General features: G+C 39.3%; 1 protein-coding gene across 1 annotated transcript in view; it reads right to left on the bottom strand.

The window, feature by feature from the left end:
* The window catches only part of sorcs3a (sortilin related VPS10 domain containing receptor 3a), a 157,764-nt gene that overhangs the window by 92,640 nt on the left and 44,890 nt on the right, over positions 1 to 20,234 (bottom strand). Inside the window, exon 2 of the mRNA XM_028972927.1 lies at positions 11,365 to 11,432. Coding sequence (XP_028828760.1) covers positions 11,365 to 11,432 — 68 coding nt within the window. The remainder of the gene's footprint in view (positions 1 to 11,364; positions 11,433 to 20,234) is intronic.

Here is a 20,234-nt window from a genome sequence, read left to right as displayed (position 1 = left end):
GTCATGAAAGGCGCCCGGGGAGCAGTGTGTGGGGACGGTGCTTTCCTCAGTTGCACCTTGCCGGTTTGGTTCCTGCCCCCCAGGAATCTGTTTCTGCCCAGTTGCCAACGTTTAGGATTATATTTCGATTAGCTGCTTACAGTCAGAAGTCGAGCTGTAAAAAGAAATCGGGGGGGAATTTTACTGTTTATCAGACATATTTTGTGCTGATCACAGTGCATGGTGAGAGACTGAGTGTGTACCCTTTTTATCGTTGTTTAAGCACAAATATAATTAATATATCCTACTATCCTAAAACAACATGTATGGTGTGGATGTTATGTGTCAGATGCTCAGACTTACTCCAAAAGTAGTCAGGTTCTGAATTTTCATTCAAATACCAGTGTCTCTGCTACAGTAGACAGTATCAGGGTGACACTTGATGCCATAAAAAGCGGAGTTGAGGTCTTCCTCAGAACAGAGCGGCATAAAAAATGCCATTGTTCAGTATTGAACAGCGTTTTACGCTGCTTTCTGGCAAAGAAAAAGCCTTTTTTTTTACGCTGTTACCTTTACAACATGATATTGTGAACCTGTTGATAATTGGCCCAGTTGGCTTTCCGTAGGGGGAAGAGGAGGGTACTCCGCAGTGGCCTCATAGGAAATATTGGCACATGCACGGTTCACGCCTGCCCTCTCGCTCACGGTATTTTACTCAATAGACGTATGCATTCATTGATAAAACAGCACAAGGGATGTTCATTTTAGAAGAGGGATGTTTCGGACAGTTTTTATTTCAGGGAGGATGACATCCCTCCTCACCCCTCTTCAACTCGAGCACTGCTTACAGGCTAGCCCAAACTCCCTTCCTCATCATTCTATCCTTGCTTCCTCCCATAATCCCCTTCGTACTCCTGTGCTTCACGCATCGCGTTGGTCATACATTATCCAGTCCATTACAGCCTTGACAGCAGCAGCATTTTGCAATATGGTTTATCAGGAAAGATCTGCTGTGCTTTCTGTGGTTAAAGACATGGGCAAAAGTGTGACAAAATGTCACAGTGACATTTGACAACAGGACTGCGGGCCGAACTCAATTCAGAGCTGAGACTCGCCAACTCGAGTCTGGAGGAAAAATACTCCCACTGAAAGAAACGCTAGTACTTATTGACTCTGCAGGTATTGACCTGGAGCCATCAAAGCAGCTTCTGTGGATATGTTTGTAAGATGCTATTCACCAGTACCACACAAGTAGGGCAGAACAGAACAGTGTGTAGAGACTGAAGAGAGTCGGAGTTTGGGCAAGAATATAGCATACAGTGAACCAATTCATGATACACAAGAGGTTAAATTAAAGTGAAGTGATAAATTAAAGTGAAGTGATTGTCACATGTGATACACAGCAGCACAGCACACGGTGCACACAGTGAAATTTGTCCTCTGCATTTAACCCATCACCCTGAGTGAGCAGTGGGCAGCCATGACAGGCGCCCGGGGAGCAGTGCATGGAGACGGTGCTTTGCTCAGTGGCACCTCAGTGGCACCTTGGCAGATCAGGATTCGAACCGGCAACCTTCTGATTACGGGGCCACTTCCGTAACCGCTAGGCCACCACTGCCCCTTTTTATCGTTGTTTAAGCACAAATATAATTCATGCCCACAGCTTACGGTTCTGTAAAATGTTGTTTCTTTATCACTAGAAGGACCGTTTGTCTAGCTAATAACGTTTTACTCGTACAGACATTATTCTGTAGTTATACTCCATCCAACAACACTTTCAAGGGTGGTAGTAGCCTAGTGGGTAACACACTTGCCTATGAACCAGAAGACCCAGGTTCAAATCTCACTTACTACCATTGTGTCCCTGAGCAAGACACTTAACCCTGTAAGAATGGACATCGCGGGAGCCTGCTTTGTCTTGCATAACAGATGTCTGCAGGGGGAAGTGTAACATTCCTGTGTCGACGGTTGTGGGTGAAGATTCGACACCCCGGTTTTTACATGTCTTTTGTCCGACGTCAACGTGCGAAGTATCAGCCGTCAGGACCGCCCACCCTCTTTGTCTTCACCGAATGGGAGGCACCGGGGGCATGACATCAGAAACAACAGGTTCTGATTGGACACTGACAACTTCCTGTAGGCCAGTGACAACTTCCTGTAGGCCAGTGACAACTTCCTGTAGGCCAGAGGTATAAAAGTCTGCGCACATATGGAAAAGGGACCTCTGAGCTATCTTGCTCAGGGGGGTTTCCCTCTCTTTCCCTTCTCTTTCTCTTCTCCCTCTTTACTCTTTCTTCTCATGTTTACTTTCTCTGTAACCTTGGTACCTTTTTACATTCAATATTCACATGTAACTACAATAATTATTTACCGGTGTTAATAAATTAGAAACTGTTCATTTCTAACCTCTGTTGTGCCATGCCTCTTTCTGCCAGGTAACATCAAATTGGAGTGGTTGAATACAGTGCTTTGTGTGGAGGGAGAAAGAGTTTTTTCTACACACTCTATTCTCTTCTCCAACACCACATGGTCTTCATAAATGTGCCTTTTTACAACCCTAAGTTGCTCCAGCTGGGACTGTCCCTGTAACTACTGATTGTAAGTCTGGTAAATGCTGTAAATATAAATTGTGTTTCAATGCAGTGGTGGCCTAGCGGTTAAGGAAGCGGCCCCCGTAATCAGAAGGTTGTCGGTTTGAATCCCAATCCGCCAAGGTGCCACTGAGGTGCCACTGAGCAAAGCACCGTCCCCACACACTGCTCCCCGGGCGCCTGTCATGGCTGCCCACTGTTCACTCAGGGTGATGGGTTAAATGCAGAGGACAAATTTCACTGTGTGCACCGTGTGCTGTGCTGCTGTGTATCACATGTGACAATCACTTCACTTCAAACAATGCATATTCAGAATACAATCCATTTTAAAACAGATTACACTATAGTTTCTTAAAACATTATTCCTAATAAATCATCTAGCACATAGTCAATTCTCTCCTTGATTGTTTGCATGGCTCAGATTATCAGGATACAGAGCTAGAGCATATGAAAATATATATAAATAGCACAGCAGTTGGGGTAGCCCTTCCACATGAGCTGTGGATAAGCTGAATGAAAGTATTATTACATCATTTGATCCATTTAGTTTGCATGGCAGAAAACGTTACATTAGAGAGTCACACTCCATACACACTCAAGTATGGAGAATAATACCGATTTTCTGTATGCCAAAGCCAGCCATTTCTCACTTCTTATTCAAGTTATCTCTCCCTGCTCTTCTCTCTCACCTTGTGTGACTGAAGGAGAGCTCATAAACTAGTGGAAGAGAGACAGCAGAAGGTGCTGGAATGGTAGCCCACCTGTTTAATATTTCAGAAACTTTGTATCTGTTCTTTTTTTTTCTCTTTTCCGGTATGTTCCATTCACAGCAACAGGTTGTCCTGTTAGTAACTCCCCTCACCACAGTGCATTTTTCTGGTTCTGGTGTTTTTACGGGTCCCCTACAGCAGGTTTGGCCAGATTTTTTTTTCCTAATATATACTCATACAGTCACATCTTTGGTAGCAATTCAACACTTGCAGTCAATGCCAAAACAGAAGAGAACAGTAACAGATAAAGGGTGATTTTCTGTTGACCAGCACATTGCTTAATAAACATACAGTAAAATGCAAAATTATTAGGACAATCATTGAGCTATGTATCATTAAGAAAGGTCAGGCAGCATTCAATACTTTCATTGTAAGTCATGTAAAACTGAAAACAGATTATAGAGCGCTCCACTTTTAATTCTTGTGCCTTACCACAGATCCCGTAGACCTAGATCTGGCCCTAAAGAGAGACTTGATATGAATATGAATCCTGCCACAATATCTTCTTCCAAAATCAAACAAAGGTCCAACACACACCCATCTCACTAACTATTGCGTATATAAAAATGATCACTAAAACACTTGCTCAGATTTGAAAAGATAATTATGTTTTTAATTTATTTTAAGAAACTGATCAAACAATAAATGTTGTTTGTAGTTTTGATAGAGACAACTCGTAATGTCTGCACTCATAAAGGCTGCAAAAGATTGCCCTTATGGAGTCTCTATTAACTGGATTAGAATCATACCAACAGGCAGGTAGTAGCCTGGCGGGTAACACACTCGCCTATAAACCAGAAGGGATTCAAATTCTTTTTTTTTTTTTTTAGTCACTGTGTTCAGTTAACCATTGGGTGCCGCAACCCATTAAAACAGCAGTCCATCTTTATATGTACCAACAACATTAAAATTTCCCTCAGGCTGTCTACCACTCTACCATGTTTTACCACATTCCCTAGTAAGTTGTATCATCAAATCACTATGCTCCATTATTAAAAAAAAAAAAAAAAAAAAACATCAGAATGTACAACACTACAAAAAGCCAAACTACAAGAAGGCCTGGAACTGCTGTAATTCAGCAGTGCATTTGATTTAGAACAGAATGTTTGTAAGGATATAATGATTGCAGATATAATAGCACCCCGTTGGGAATTTCACAAGGTCATAAACTCCCCCCAGACACTCTAATTTGAAAAGACCCTGACCTTTTTGCACATGTGCAAAATAAGGGATCATACACTTCCAACAAAATTTTAACAATAACAGACTAAAGACATCCTCCACCTGATCCAAGACAAGTTATAAGGGGCGAAAAACATTTATTTTTTATCTTTTATCCCTGACCCAGTTTCATCTTATTTTTTTTTTTTCTATTATTACCGTTTTGTATAATGACATACTATATGATATTTTATTTATATGAAACATGAATTAGTATTCCCTGAGCCCTTGTGGACTGGTGTGTGCGGAACATCTCTCTTGGTATCACTGGGTGCATTGTGCCTGCCTCCTTCATTGACCTTGAGCTGTAAACTAATCTTTCATGGATTACTGAGAGATTGAAAGTAATGTAATAATCAAATTAATTGCCCCATCCCAAGTATATGGCACATGGCTCTGCAATATGTGCATAAATAATTTATAGGTAAAGCATTGTGGGTACTAAAATGATCCAAATAAAAATTTGCAATAGATACATTTTCAAAATTGTTCACACCAAAATAAATATGTTGACAAATTGATCTTAGCAAAGTTTGCATGCAGTATGTCTGTCATTCATACACAAATTCAAATACAATCTACCCATTGCACACAAACACAGATTTTATGCTGAAGTAAATGAGTCTGGTAAGTGCATGAGATTTAGATTCCAAGGTGCCCTTTTGTTGTCACCGGCACTGTACCCTGAGAAAAGCAATGATTGAAATCTGCCATTTGGATTACTCACTGCTTGAGGGTATAAGAAAAGTCCATGAGTGTGTAATTTAAAAGGTAGGAATTTAAATATTGTAAATGAATGCAGCAAATGACCTCCATGATAATAAAAGTGTCTGATTTATGACTGCACCTAGACGACGCGGAAATGGGCCGTGTTTGCCTTCTGCATTACTTCCTGCTGAACCAACTGTTCTTTACGCCATATATTCACTGAAAGAGACAAAGAGGGAAAAAAACCTCCAGAGGATATGATGAGGCAGTGTAACCCAATAGTTAGGGAAGACACCCTTCCCAAGCACTGCTGACGCATAGTCGCATAACTGTAAACAGCTGTCCAATGTTGCACATGTGCTTGGGTTAAATGTCGCTTAGTGCGACACTAGTGGTTTATTTGGTTTTATACCAGTACATTCCTCATTTTAATGGCATGTATGCCTATCTGCAAAATCTATTAATTTTCCTGTGCATGCCAGTTGTTCTTTTAAAGAAGGTTTGGTTGGACACTACTATTTTACTGTCAGGAATTGACGTTTTTAAAAATGGACTAAAGCTTGCTGTAATACATATTTAAAACTCTGACAAGGACGTGTGGGAAGGATGTCCAATGGGGAATGCATCTGGTCATATTTTTAAATAAAACACTCTGCATAATCTGACAGTAAATAACAGTGAAATAACATTTAGTGGCAAATTGCTATAGCGTTCTCAACAGTCACTCTCTGGGTGCCTGAAAAAAGGTTGTACTCTGAGTAAGGCGCATGGTGTGTTGCTCTCATGTGAATTTGACCTAAAACTCCCCTACTGTCAGTATCCAGGAGGGATCATCTCAGAATTCAATATGAATTAACGGTTGATTTCATATGATGCTTTTCATATTTTTATGATTATATGATTTCATATAAAATCGTGCTGTGTTGTTGTTGTGTGAAGGTATTTTATGATAACTATGATAATTAATAATTAATTGTTTCAAATTGCTTTTACTCCAGTATCTAGAAAAGGACTGACAAACGCTACACATAGTCCTTTAAACCAGTCAGAGGACTACTCAATGAAGCAAACAACATATAACACACTCTGGTGCTCTTTGCACTTACATAGAAAGATTTCTGTTCATGCTAGACTAGGCAGTGGAATGTGTGTTCATGGTAGGTTACTCTCCGTGTAAAGGTCACAGGTGGCCCTTTTCCTTATATCCCTTTTGGATTCTCATAAGACTTGACAATTTGCACTGGCAGCTCCATGTTGAACATATTCACTCGTTCTTCATGCCGTCAGTAGGCAGAGATGGACAGTAAATGTAATTTTCTACTGTACTGAAGGTGTTTTTTTTCATGTACCTCTACTTCCTTTTGGAGAGACATTTGGAGAGCAACACAAAAGAGAGCATTTTGTAATGGGTGCAGCAGATAATACTTCATAAACACGACCACTACAAACACTGCAAGAGGCGCCCCTGACAACACCAACGTTCTTATTACGGTAAATCTGTGATACTTCTCACAAAGTTTCACCTAATGGAAATAGCTTACCTTCAATGTTCTGTTCCTTGATCATTTTATGATCATTTTAATGGATGTCACACAAATTAAAGACATAAGGCCAAAAGTGACAATTCCCCCTCCCCTCTGATATTGAAATGAGTAGAGCTTTTTCATGCACATCAGCAGATTTAATGTTCTAGGACACAATCAACCACTTCACCTATATTCAGTTACCATGGTCCATCCATATGTCCTATGTTACGTCCCTGAACATATGCTCACACGTGTTCTGTGGCTGGCTGTGTTTTTGTGTCCTGTCTCTTTTAGGTTGACTTCGTGGGAGGAGTTGAAGCCTACCAGCTCCACCTACCATCTGCCATTGGTCACCTCCACCTATATAAAGAGATTTTGGGTGGCGTTTGGGAGGTTCCCAGGGTCTGCTGTGCCCTTACTCTTTTGGGAGGTCCCCAGGGTTCACGGAGATCTGCAAGGAGCTCCATTGGGGATCTCATTCGCATGTCTTGTTGCTTTGTGTGATAGACCCCTTTGTTGTTAACCTGTTAAGTTTACGTGCCCTTTTTGTTAACTCCTCCTCTCCACACCCTTGTCACATTACTTAGACCCCTATATCAGAATACCTACTGTACTGTAGGCATTAATGGGCTTCAAGAAGCAAAAAACACACACACACACACACACACACACACACACACATTATGATGGGTGGTAGTAGCCAAGTGGGTAACACATTCACCTATGAACCAGAAGACCCAGGTTCAAATTCCACTAACTACCATTGTGTCCCTGCGCAAGACACTTGCAGTCTACAGGACTGTCCCTGTAACTTCTGATTGTGAGTCGCTCTGGATAAGGGTGTCTGATAAACACTGTAAACATCCAGTGCCACTGGAGAACCGGCAAACATGGAAACCCTAAGAGAAGGTTAGAAAGCATTCATCAGATATGCCTAAAACGAGATCATGTGACCTTTATTGATTGATAAATATAATTCATTCATTTAATAATTTGGAAATGACTGGCCATTTAAACTGCAACCTTTATGTTAAATGGCCTGTATTGATAAGATGTTGTCACTTTGTGTTTGTGTGTCAATAAGGAATAACGTCTGTGTAAATAGCACACTTCCTGCAGAGGCACGTGTATGTGGGAAACAGGAGAGAGTGTGTGGGTAGTTCAGGCACCACATCCTTGGGCTATTTCAAAAAAACTCTCACCAAGGCTTTCGACTCTTTTGAATATTATGTAAAAATGACTGATCTAGTGGGCTTGTTTAAGGTCAGGCTGTTCATTAAAACTGACAGGAAGAATTTAACATACTTTTCAGGGACACCATGACTATCCTCCTGCCCTTTTCAGAAAAAGTCAGCATCTGCCTGCCATTTGGATTTTAGCATGAAATACTGTGAATTAAAAAAAAGTAGAAAGGAAACAATAACATCTTTCTAAACCCATGGTGCCCCCCCGCCACCCAATTCCTGGCAGAACTGCTTTAGCACTTTCATATTCTTTGAACGTCTTCTGTGTGTGGATCTTTTCAAATCATTCCATAGCATCTCCATTGGGTTGCCCCCTCTAAAAGGTTGCCACAGTCTTAAAGTGCCTGGAAGTGTAGAATGGTTTTCTAACTGTAGAATGGTGAGTAGCAATGCCAATGCGTGATTCCAATTAACTAACCAAATGCCCTCTGCATGACCGACCGCGGAAACACCAATGGCACCTCGGCCGTTGTAGATGGACCAATTGCACAATGAACTAATGAACACAGGGAGCTTATATCAGTTGCTACATTCTATTGGAACTGTTTTAGTCCTCAGGAAAGCACTATCTTCATATGTATCTGGAGCTGTTCCAATTACAATATATCTTTAAAATTTAATGTAATAATGAACAGCACAGTTGTAATCAGTAAACTGGGCTAAAAAAAAGAATAATCCGATTTTGATCATGTAATGTACATTCTAATATTGGGAAGAAAACACACGTGCACCTGGCCCACCTGGTGGCGCCAATTCACTGTGTGTCCTGATTACTCACGTTTTCCTTGTTGCGTGACAGGGGTCAGGACCTGTATAAATGTTGCTGCTTCCTCTCACTCCCCTGTCATTTGTTACATTCCTACAGTGTCATTACCTTTTACGTTTGTTAATTATTAAAAGAACATTTTTTTTGTTGTGCACAAGATTGTCAAGTCTGAAAGACTTTTTACAAATAAAATAAGGTTTATACTCAAACACTGGAAGTTCATGAAATGTTAAGGAATCAAGTGTGTCTTAATGACAACAGATCTATTCCAGAGCAGTAAAAAATGTTTTTTAATAGAATTAGGAAAACAATATTCATTGTGACATTCTTTAAAAGGAAAAAAAAAACTTCATAGGATGGAATAGACATTTCCTATGCTGTTACCATGCCAACGAATCCTGGAGTACGGGGCCCTGACACCCGACTCAAGGCATACATTTTGGATGTTTGGTGCATGGACAATTAAAAAACGCCTACAGGTCCCAATCTACAGTATATTAATTGATGCAGAGTGTGTGCCACACAGGATTTTGCCTATGGTTTGCACACCAGCCTGTCTGGTAGGTCTACAGAAGACAGCTCACCGTTATCAGTACGGCAGGGACGTGGGACCTGCAGGTCAGGTAGTGCCTGGGCTCCCTGTCCCCCTCCTACAAGGCTTGTACTATTCAAGCTTTGGAGAGCTGCTGTAAGGTTAAATATCCAGACCACGTTGTCTATGTCTATGCCCTAATCTCAGCCTGGTAGAGCCTGTATTCCTCGGAGAAGTGGAGGACAATGAAGCTAAGACCTCATTCAATACTACTGAAATTCAATTTACCAAGTTAGTCTCATTGAAAAATCTCTTTTTAAAGAGTGAACTTGTCAAAAAGCTGATTAAATGAAATAAATATACTTTTAAATCAACATTTAACAATCACAACACAAGCATAATGTGGCAACAACATAACATTCTAAAGTGCATTTCTGTCCAACAGGAAAATGCTGTCCATTAAAACATTTGCAAGTATGGATGGACTCTGTAAAGGTCATGTTAAAGCTACAGAACAGCCACAATGATTGAAGAGGAATAGATACTGTAACTTGAGATACTTCATTCCAAGCAGAAGGTCCAGCAAACATAAAAAACTTCTTGAGCATTTTTTTTTTCCGGACTTGGTTTCCGGTCCAGCGATTCATGCTGACTATGTTGTCTCCCTGATTTCCTAACTGTCTGAAGCTGTTTGTACATGTATTTAAGTAAGCCTAGTGTGTTATATTCTTGTCTGGTCATTGGTCATTCATTTGCCTGTGTCTCACGTTCTGTCCGTATCTGGTTAAATCCCCTTTTGTTAGTCGTGCAATTGTGTTTACGTTTCTCCTGTCCTGCCTTGCCACTGTAACAAATTTGAACAAATATATCTACATTGCACTTGACCAGAGACAATGGAAGACCTAATTGTTTAGAAGATGTAGATAATAACAAAGATTTTCCAGAATTTTCTTAGGTCATTCAAATTTTGTGCTTGAACTTTTCTAAAGTGTGAAAGGAATCTCTTCATCAGGGACTTTTGGTGAGGTTTGGACTTTAAACATGTCAATAATAGCACCTCATTTCATTTCATCCCTACAACCGAAGGACCTGCTGAGATCGTTTCAGTGATCCTCTTGTTAACACAAGTGAGAGTGTTAGGGAGCACAAGGCTGGAGATCATTCTGTCATGCTGATTGAGTTAGAATAGCAGACTGGATGCTTTAAAAGGAGGGTGGTGCTTGGAATTATTGTTCTTCCTCCATTGTTAGCCATGGTTACCTCCAAGGGAACACGTGCAGTCATCATTGTGTTACAGATTCCAGCGCCCCAGGACTGTGACAGATTTAAAAAGTGTATTTGTTTGTGTCTGCGGTTTCTGTATTTAACACAGAAAACACAGGCAGGAATCATTTGTGTTGTTCGCTCGTGCAGGCATTTCTGAAGAAAATACAGCAAGAGTTAACACCAATGCCCCCTTCCAGTGATAGCTCCCCTTGGTGGTAAGATTGAACTCTTCCCTGAGTGTGGTCAACACTGAAATTGACTCTTTGCATACACTTGATGTTGTTGTCAATAAAAGCCTTTAAAACTTATAAAATGCTTGTAATTGTACTTCAATACACCACAAAAACAACAGACAAAAAGATAAAAAACACTGAAGCAGAAACCGGGGCAGTGGTGGCCTAGCGGATAAGGAAGCGAACCCATAATCAGAAGGTTCAAATCCCAAGGTGCCACTGAGCAAAGCACCATCCCCACACACTGCTCCCCAGGCACCTGTCATGGCTGCCCACTGCTCACCAAGGGTGATGGTTAAAAGCAGAGGACACATTTAGTCGTGTCACCGTTTGCTGCTGTGCTGCAGTGTTTCAAATGACAATCACTTCACTTATTTGTGTTATTCTCAAAGATTTTGACCACCACTGTACATACTTATTCAGTATAATGTTCTATTTCCTCCATTGCAGAATTAGAATGAAAGGAGCGTGAAGTGTGAGTGAAAATAAGACCTTAAAAGGAAAAGACAAAAAAAAAAAAAGTCTTACCTCCACAAGGTGCTTTCAGTCACACTTCCCAAGTGAAAGTCGTAGAGTTTTGTCAGAATCAGGATGACCTACATGGCAGACAGAAAAGATTGTTCTTTTAATTTGTATGCTGAGTTCCATGACTGAATTCAGCTCTGTTTGAACAGATGAACACTTAATTCAGAGCCTGGATGAAGATATTTGCTCATTCCTGCCAATATTTTTTAAATTTTGCTTTGTTTTTTCACATTCACACTTTAACAATTCACAATTTTCCAGTGCTTGGTGCTGTTTTGGCAAGTCCACCTCTAATTGTCTTTTAAAAAATTAAGGTTTTTTGAGTAGGCTAATCAAAGCATGAATTAGAAATAAAACAATTGCATAACCAGTTATTAAGTTTAAAACTATGTAGGATTGGATTTTGTTCCTTAATAAAAAAAAAAAAAAAAAAAACAGCATGTTGTGTTTACTTGACAAACTTAAAAAACAGAATTCAGAACTTTTTCACAGCACTATATTAATTCAACCCAAGGTCTAATTGCTACAGCTTGGCTGTTTTTGAGGTTGTTTATTTTGTTCACTGCATCCATTTTGTGCTCTGATTGTTTGCGTTTCCTTTTATCCGTTCAGCTCACTGAATTGGAATTTGCATTTAAAATTAAAAATAATAAAAAACACATCATGTGGAGCAATCATGTTCCTAGTCCGACATTCCCACTCTGAAACCCCAATTGACCCACCATTAATAGTATGAGTCTATTATGCTTGCCCTAGATTATCATCATTGCACTTTACAATCTGTAGCAATATACACCTTATTATCATAATATACCATGTCCACAAAGACCATTTGAAGTGGCAGATTAAATTTTGTGCTGTGATTTAGTGCAGCCATGTTAATTACAGAACTAATTACTTTTTGGAAAACATTCTCTTCTTAGAGCAGGCTGTGGATTAATTGTCTTATCAGACTGTTAATGTAGATCTCACTGGGTCAATAGCATGCAAATTATATGCATATAAAAAACAACACTAAGAGCTAGGAATCAGTCAATATGACAGAAATGGCACAAATTGTCCCAGTGCTTGTACATCTTCAGTGCTAATTACATCTTAATATGGCAGCAATATGGCTATGTTCATCATATTTTTTGGAAACATCAGTACAGTCATAAACATACAAATAAACTTCCCCATGTTCATCGTGAAATAACATTCATACGTAAGATAAAAATACTGATGTTACTTTATAACAACTAAATATATTTTGTAGAAGGATGTAGTTAAAACAAACCAACGATGAAAGAGGTTGACAACACAAATTATTCCAACAAGCCAAAAAAAAAAAACTGAGCTATGCCCCACAAGATGACACTAAATATCAACCAAGTTAGTGCTGATCCTTCCACAAAATTGATTAAGTTCTCTTTCAAGCATTTGCTCAGTATCTCACTATGATGTTCATCTAGGGCAGTGGTGGCCTAGCAGGTAAAGAAATGGAGTTGCAGGTTCAAATTCATTAATGTGCCACTGAAGTACCCTTAATGAAGGTACCGTCCCCACACACTGCTCCCCGGGCTCATGCAGAGGACACATTGCCTCGTGTGCTATGCTATGCCACGTATCACTATGATGATAACACTTTCACTTTTCCCTTTACCATCAGAGTGACCAAACACAGAGGCAGCAATGTCACAGATGGACCAATCGCAGCTAAAAGCAGGGAGCCCTGCCTCGTTTATATCAGTCCGGAATTCCCCACAAAAAACTGTTGACATCCTGCATCTTCTCCAAGCTCCAGGATGTCTGCGAATGTGGCCCATTGATTTACAAAATCAAAAACAGATACAGAAGAAAATTAAAAGTTTGAACCCAAGAGGCACAAATTCATTACATTCACTTAGAAGAAGATATGAGAGTAGGTGTTGTATCCGTATTCATCTAGCAACTCCTGGGGAATCATGCAGAGGATTTTTCATAAGGATGGCATCAGTAGCTGTTTCCTACTCTCTCTCCCCCACTCTCATTGTGAAGCCCCTCTTTGACTGTGGGAAGGGAATTACACACTGCCTGAAGAATCACTAATTAAAATCAATGGGAATGTAGTGAGTGCTCATTAGAGTGGAATTGTAGTATTTATCTCTTGAAATTCAACCTTAAAAATGTGGACTTTAAGTGTCATATATGTATAAATGATTTCTATCTGATTCTATATGCATATATATATATGACTGACTGATATATATTTACATTTACATTTACAGCATTTATCAGACACCTTATCCAGAGCGACTTACAATCAGAAGTTACAGGGACAGTCCCCCTTGGAGCAATTTACGGTTAAGTGTCTTGTTCAGGGACGCAATGGTAGTAAGTGGAATTTGAACCTGGGTCTTCTGGTTCAAAGGATAGTGTGTTATCCATTAGGCTACTACCCACCCCAAATACAAAAAATATCCACTCACTCAAAATGAGTATTTGTAGATAAAGCAAATAACTCCATAATCATTGATCAATCAGTTATTTAGGTTTTTGATATTACATAAACAAAGTGGTTGTAGCCTAGTGGGTTACACACGTAAAGTCACAGGTTCAAAGCATACTTACTGCCATTGTGTCACTGAACAAGACACTTAACCCTGAGTGTCTCTAGTGGGACAGTCCCTGTAACTACAGATTCTAAGTCACTCTGGATAAGGGTGTAAATGTTAATTGACAATATCACAGGAATTAAGTTTTATGCAATAATGTAGGAAAATGTGATCTCAGATGGATATTAAAATGCAGGCAATTCCGCCATAACGGAAGTGATCATGTACTAAGCAATATACCCCATGGCTTAAATCAGATTTCTTGAAGTCTAAGAGAATTCAATAAGGAAACTGAACCATTGGCATATTGCCACCCAGTCTCCTGAAAATCACAGTTAAGCAGGGTCTTTGTTACTCATTAACAATTGTTCGCAAAAACTTGGTTGTAAGCATCCTTCCCGCTCAATTGTTTCAAAAAAATACATACATATGAATCCCAATAATCCTATGGAGAGAGATTGTCACAACCGATGGAAACATTCGTCATGACCCAGTGGCTTTTTAAATAAATTTCAGTTGGACATTTAAAAATATATACAGTATATATAATGTCCAAAAATTATGGCAGGGATCAAATACAAGTCTTGTAAACTGACTGATAAGCACAAAAGGTACACAAGAAATTTAGCTTTCAGACACTACTAACACATCCTTCTCTTTTCTTTACCCCTCACCATCTTTACAACAGAGAATCAGAAGCAAGGCAGCATTGTAGCTAAGAGGAATGTGACTCTGTCACCACTAAAAATGTTCTAACTACCTGCCAAAATGATTGAGCCTCCGACCTTCAGTCTATTTCTTTCTAGTGTTTTTTTTTTTCAGTTGTGCATCTAGCTCCAAATGCCAGTCCTTGAGTAAACCAATGCATAGTGGCTCCAAACCTAAGATAGTTATCTGAAAGAAAGAATGCCAAATGCAATGTAACTAGAATATCTACTGAATATCTAGAATATCTAATATCTATCTAGTAGAATATCTACTGAATAGCTAATATAACTGATAATATCTACTGATTTAACTCATTTGTCAGGTGTTTTTTTTTTTTTTTTTTTGAATATTAGCATGTCATTAGCACTACCGAGACAGTCCAGGAGCACAAAAACAGATGACAAGCAGTAATCTTGATCTAATATGTTGTTTTTCTTGTTTACTCAGTCATTACCATTTTCCTTGTAGACAGGCGGTCTTCACCACAAGCACAATGCACATGTGTGAGCGCTTTGTACACAGAAACAGCGGGGGATTGGTACGGACGAGAATCTTAAATTATGTCTGGGCATTCTTTTTAAACCCAAAGCTAGCACCTATCAAGGCTGCATGCTGACAGTGGGAATTGTGCGTTGAGTGATAATAATAACAATAACACTTAAGAAAGGGAACATTAGGTTACTGATAACATAGCTCACCTTTCAGCTTCCCGTCAGACAAAATTAAAAATGCAATATGTCACATTCTTCTCAGCCAGACAGGTGACACAGTAGGGTATGTTTATAGTCATCCATCAGGAGTTTAGACTTAACAGACAGCAGAGTCTTATAGGCTGAGGAGCAAATCATGTGGTCGGAACATAGTGGGGGGGCTAGGACTTTGGGGCATGGATGGATGAATGATGAATTTTTTTTTTTTTTCTGATAAATGAATATGGGCAAAACCAATAGTTTAGAACAGAGTAGTGTTTGGGATTGGCCCACAGTCGGCCTGATAGAAGGGTGGTAGTAGCCTAGTGGGTAACACACTCGCCTATGAACCAGAAGACCCGGGTTCGAATCCCACTTACTACCAATGTGTCCCTGAGCAAGACACTTAACCCTAAATTGCTCCAGGGAGACTGTCCCTGTAATACTGATTGTAAGTCGCTCTGGATAAGGGCGTCTGATAAATGCTGTAAATGTAAATGTAGAAAAATAAAGAATTGAGTTCTGCACTTGTGTCTTCCGTTTCCTCTTCTGCCACATGACATCTCAGTTATATTCTTTGTGAAATTGGTCTTATAGCAGCATATACATATATATATCTAAAAATAAAAATAGAGAAGATGAGTGTATTACATAATGGTATTATATATAAATGAAAAAAATGTTGCCAATAAGATGCCAATGACACAACCTGACCATGAACAACTGCCATGTTTTTTGTAGCATGATTCAGCTCTGTCATGAAGACAGTCATGTGACTTATTACATTATATTTTTTACATGGAAAGAACACAAAACCTTACATAACCTTACATTTGGAAAAATGTTGAAATGGAACTTGAAATGGTTGTAAAAGAGGTTGCAATATCATAATATATATATTAGCTGACTACAAATGGCATTATTAAAAATAATATTTGCATGACATTGCATTTAGAGTAAAGAACATTAAATTGTATCTAGTCTTTCTGGAGTGTAAATATGGCTGTATTAAATGAGCCCAAGTTTCAACAACAGGAGGCTGGTCCCAGTTTAACCTGGCCAGAACATGCCTTGGAGACTCTTTGCTATTTTTGGACAGGGGGGAAGTCCATTCAGTAGATCTGAGTGAGGCTTATATTCTTCAACTATTAAAATATTTCAGATGAGATTACTCATGTGCATCCAGAGGACGGGGGGCGTCACACATTAAACACACGGACGGACTGCATGTCCATGTGTCAGCTAGCGAGCCGAGTTTTTTTTTTCTCTCTCTTTTGTTATTGTTGTTCATTTTTGTTTATGTTAAAGAAAAAACAATAAATGCATTGGTAAAAAATACAGGGACACACTTATAGTTATTTTATTGCAGAAATAATTGAAAGCTCAATACTAATATGACATGTCTGTGGTTAATTTATGTAATTTTTCAAAATTCATGGTTCAACAAGTCCCTTTTCAGAAAACCAAAACTATTTTTGCTAGACTTTTTACTGTTTTCAGGGTTAAAAATACTCAATGATCAGCCCTAATTATAAAGTTACAGTTATGTGTTGATGCTCACTTACACACTATTCATTACTGCTTATTCCGAAGATGGTCCCGGCTGCTAGAACCATCCTAGGACGTTGGGTGGGGGAATATAAATTTTTTTATAGCCTTTTTTCCCCACCCCAATGCTTAGTCATTCAGAAGTATATAAAATGTGTGATTGATGTTGATCACACGTATTCTCAAGGTGAAATGTCCTCCTCCAGTTCTACCCAAATCTTTCACTCTAATGTTGTTTCCATTGTTAATGAAAAATAGTTCTTGTAACATCTGGGCTCATTATAGTCTTCACGTTCTAATTACAAAGTTGGTGCTTGGCCAGGTACCATGTGTGTTTGGCCCATTGATGCATCACATTAGCTCTGTTTAGAAATGTGCCAGATTCCTGAGCCTTATGTGTGTATGTCAGGGGGCACCCAGAAGGCCCATGAGCAGACATGGTGGTGGGGAAGGGAGCAGTCAATGGGATTACAGTATCTGGAGAGCCAGGACAGATGGGGGTAAAGCGCCATGGAAGCCAGTGGAGAGGGCAGCAGGAGGATGCGGAGCCGTGGGGCAGTAGGGAAAGCACACGGAGACGAGTGGGGGATTGTCTTTAACACAGCTGGGTGGAAGTTGAAGGTGGCAGGCTTTAGTGTGAACTGCAAGTGGCAGTTTTCTAAAGGGGACATCGTCTTGCAAAGGGGGCATGCAAGAGAGTCATAGATGAATATTGGAACATCCGGTTTGAGAAAGGTACAGACGAAGGCGTTCCAAAAAGGGATAGTCATTCAGGCATTCTTGAGGCTTTTGGGCAATCCGAAAAGGCTGACGTTAACAAATGGGACAACCACGGAGGATAAGTGGGTGTGGAATTTTGAATTTTAGCAAAAAAAACAAAAACAAAAAAAAAACATAAAAGCAGCAGCCACAGTTTCCAAAAGAATGAGAAAAAAAAGGCACAATTTAAAAGCAATCAAAGTGGTCTCTAATAAAAGCAACGCTTATCTACTTCTCCTCTCAGCCTAATTGCCTTAGATGCATTCACTGACTAAGGTCACAACCTAGAAGGAGGAAGATCAAAGCGGATTGCTAATTGTTGTAAATCTGACTTATCACACTAGTGCTTAGCTATTCAATTGAGCATGTTAATGAGATGATAAGAGACTGCTGTTCACTTTATATCTCATTTCCTTTCAAGAACTGTACATGTGCATTTGTGGAAAATGTGTGTCAGTCTGTGTGTATTCTTTTCATTTGTAAATCATTTGTTTCAGATGTTTAAAGGAGAGCATATTTAAATGGTTCGCAAATCTATATGCATTTTGTATGTGCATCTTTCCCACCTCCAGCACCTATGTAACTATGTCACTCAGAATATATCTTTTCAAGATGTCTAAATTAAGGCATTTCATTCAAAACTGATGGTGTACACTGCAGTCGGTAAGGCCAACAGTATTTCACCAGACACATGACAAGATTGCATATGTCTGATTTACAACAGTATTCAACTCAAGTATTTCACTGAAAAAAAAATCCTATTCTAAATATCCATTAAAGGCTATTAGGGATCATTAGCGGCTTTTCAGATAGTTCCTCTTTAGTTTCAGCAGGCCCTGGAGAGAAGAATTTCCCTCTCTGCAGTCATCATTACAATGTGTAGAACATTTGTTTTATCTGTCAGAATTTCAGACACAGGTGGTGCATCCCATGAATTTCTAATTCCATACACCATGGAGGAGAGGGATTTCTGTGCAACCACAGAAGGTTTTTTTTGTTAATGTATGCCTATTTTCTGTTTGAAGAGGCTGTTAAATGAGAATAAGTTATTATTCATTTTTATTTGAAATACCACAAATTCCAAGAAGAGCGCACATTATGAAAAATGTGCCACTGAATCATTAATATTTGCCTGTGCCACCTTAATAATTAAATACATGATAAAAATATAACACAAAAAATAATGATTTCTGTGACACTCTATATCTGCATGGATTGTGTATGGGGATAATGAGTGGAGTAAGGTGGGACTTTGGGGATGATTATATATTTTTATTTAGTTTGTATATCTGCCTTTCAAGGCTTGGTTTAGGCTTTGTGCATGTCTGCATTTGAGCTTGCAGTGTGCATGCAAGTATATTTCAGCTTGTGTATGTGTAATCACATCCTCTCTATTTGCCCTATAAATAGTTTGTGGTTGTGAGAGGTGGTTAATAAAGCTGTCAGGATTTGCGATGAGAAATGGCGGTTATGCCTACCCACACCAGCCAGCTAATGCATCAGCAGGCAATGACAGCTCATTATCACTAGAGGATTATGTCTCCCCTTTCCTCGTGCTCCTGATACCTTTTAGAACAGCAGCAAAGGAACTCAACACCGAGCTCAATTAGGACATCAGTGCACTTCTCGTATTGTGGACACACTGATGATCTCTCCCAGGAACATGAGTTGAGGTGAATAAAAAAAAAAAAGTGCTGTAGTCTTTGCCACAGTTTGCCTCAGTTTTTTCTTTTATACTGTTCTGGAATGTAGGCCGAGATCCATGTTATGCTCATGTTCATTTACACATTTAAAAAGAGAATGGATTGGGCTCCACAGAAAAAAAACGAATGCTGCTGCTGGTGGTAACACTGCAATTTGCTGAAAGAGTGTATTCTATTTTAAGCCCCAAGTGCTTCACCTACATTAGAAAAAAAATATCATGGGCCATTCAGGTAGAGATCTGTGGCCTCATTGCAGCTCATTCAGGTCAAATCCAATGACTTGTTAAACAATTTGATACAAGTCAAACAATTTAATCATTATTATTGCTCTCATTTAGATAATATATTTGCTCAATGAAAGCTGGTTTCCTATGGGTAAACGAGAAAAGTACGCTTTTCAAGTTAACTACCGTCATTGATTGTAACATGGAAGCACGTTGTAAGTCGCTCTGGATAAGGGCGTCTGCCAAATGCCTTAAATGTAAATGTTCCTCGATTCAATGAAAAGCCTTTCAAGAATGTTCCATAGAATGCATAGACATTGAACAAAAATTGACATTTTGGGCATTTAGAGGCTAAATAATAATGAATAATGCAACTTAAAGCAATGTGTTCACTTTTAATCAAAAAAATACATGAAAAACAGAACTATTATGCCATAGACAAATGAACACAACAACTCTTTTATATGAAAAAAAAAATTGCCTTTTATTTCATTTACCTCACTTCCCTGTCCTGCATTAACTTGAGGTAACCACAATATGTTTAGCAGTTCTGTTGCATGTGTTTAACTGTTTGGACATCATCCCAAGCTAACTATGGCCACCTCTGACATTTATGCTCCCTCAACATCTATGCTCCATGTGTATGCTCAAACCGATCATTTTTTTTTG

This window comes from Denticeps clupeoides, chromosome 3, assembly GCF_900700375.1.
Source record: "Denticeps clupeoides chromosome 3, fDenClu1.1, whole genome shotgun sequence".
Classification (NCBI taxonomy): domain Eukaryota; kingdom Metazoa; phylum Chordata; class Actinopteri; order Clupeiformes; family Denticipitidae; genus Denticeps; species Denticeps clupeoides.
The sequence above is the reverse complement of the archived record's forward strand: the minus strand, read 5'-3'. Positions and strand labels throughout refer to the sequence as shown.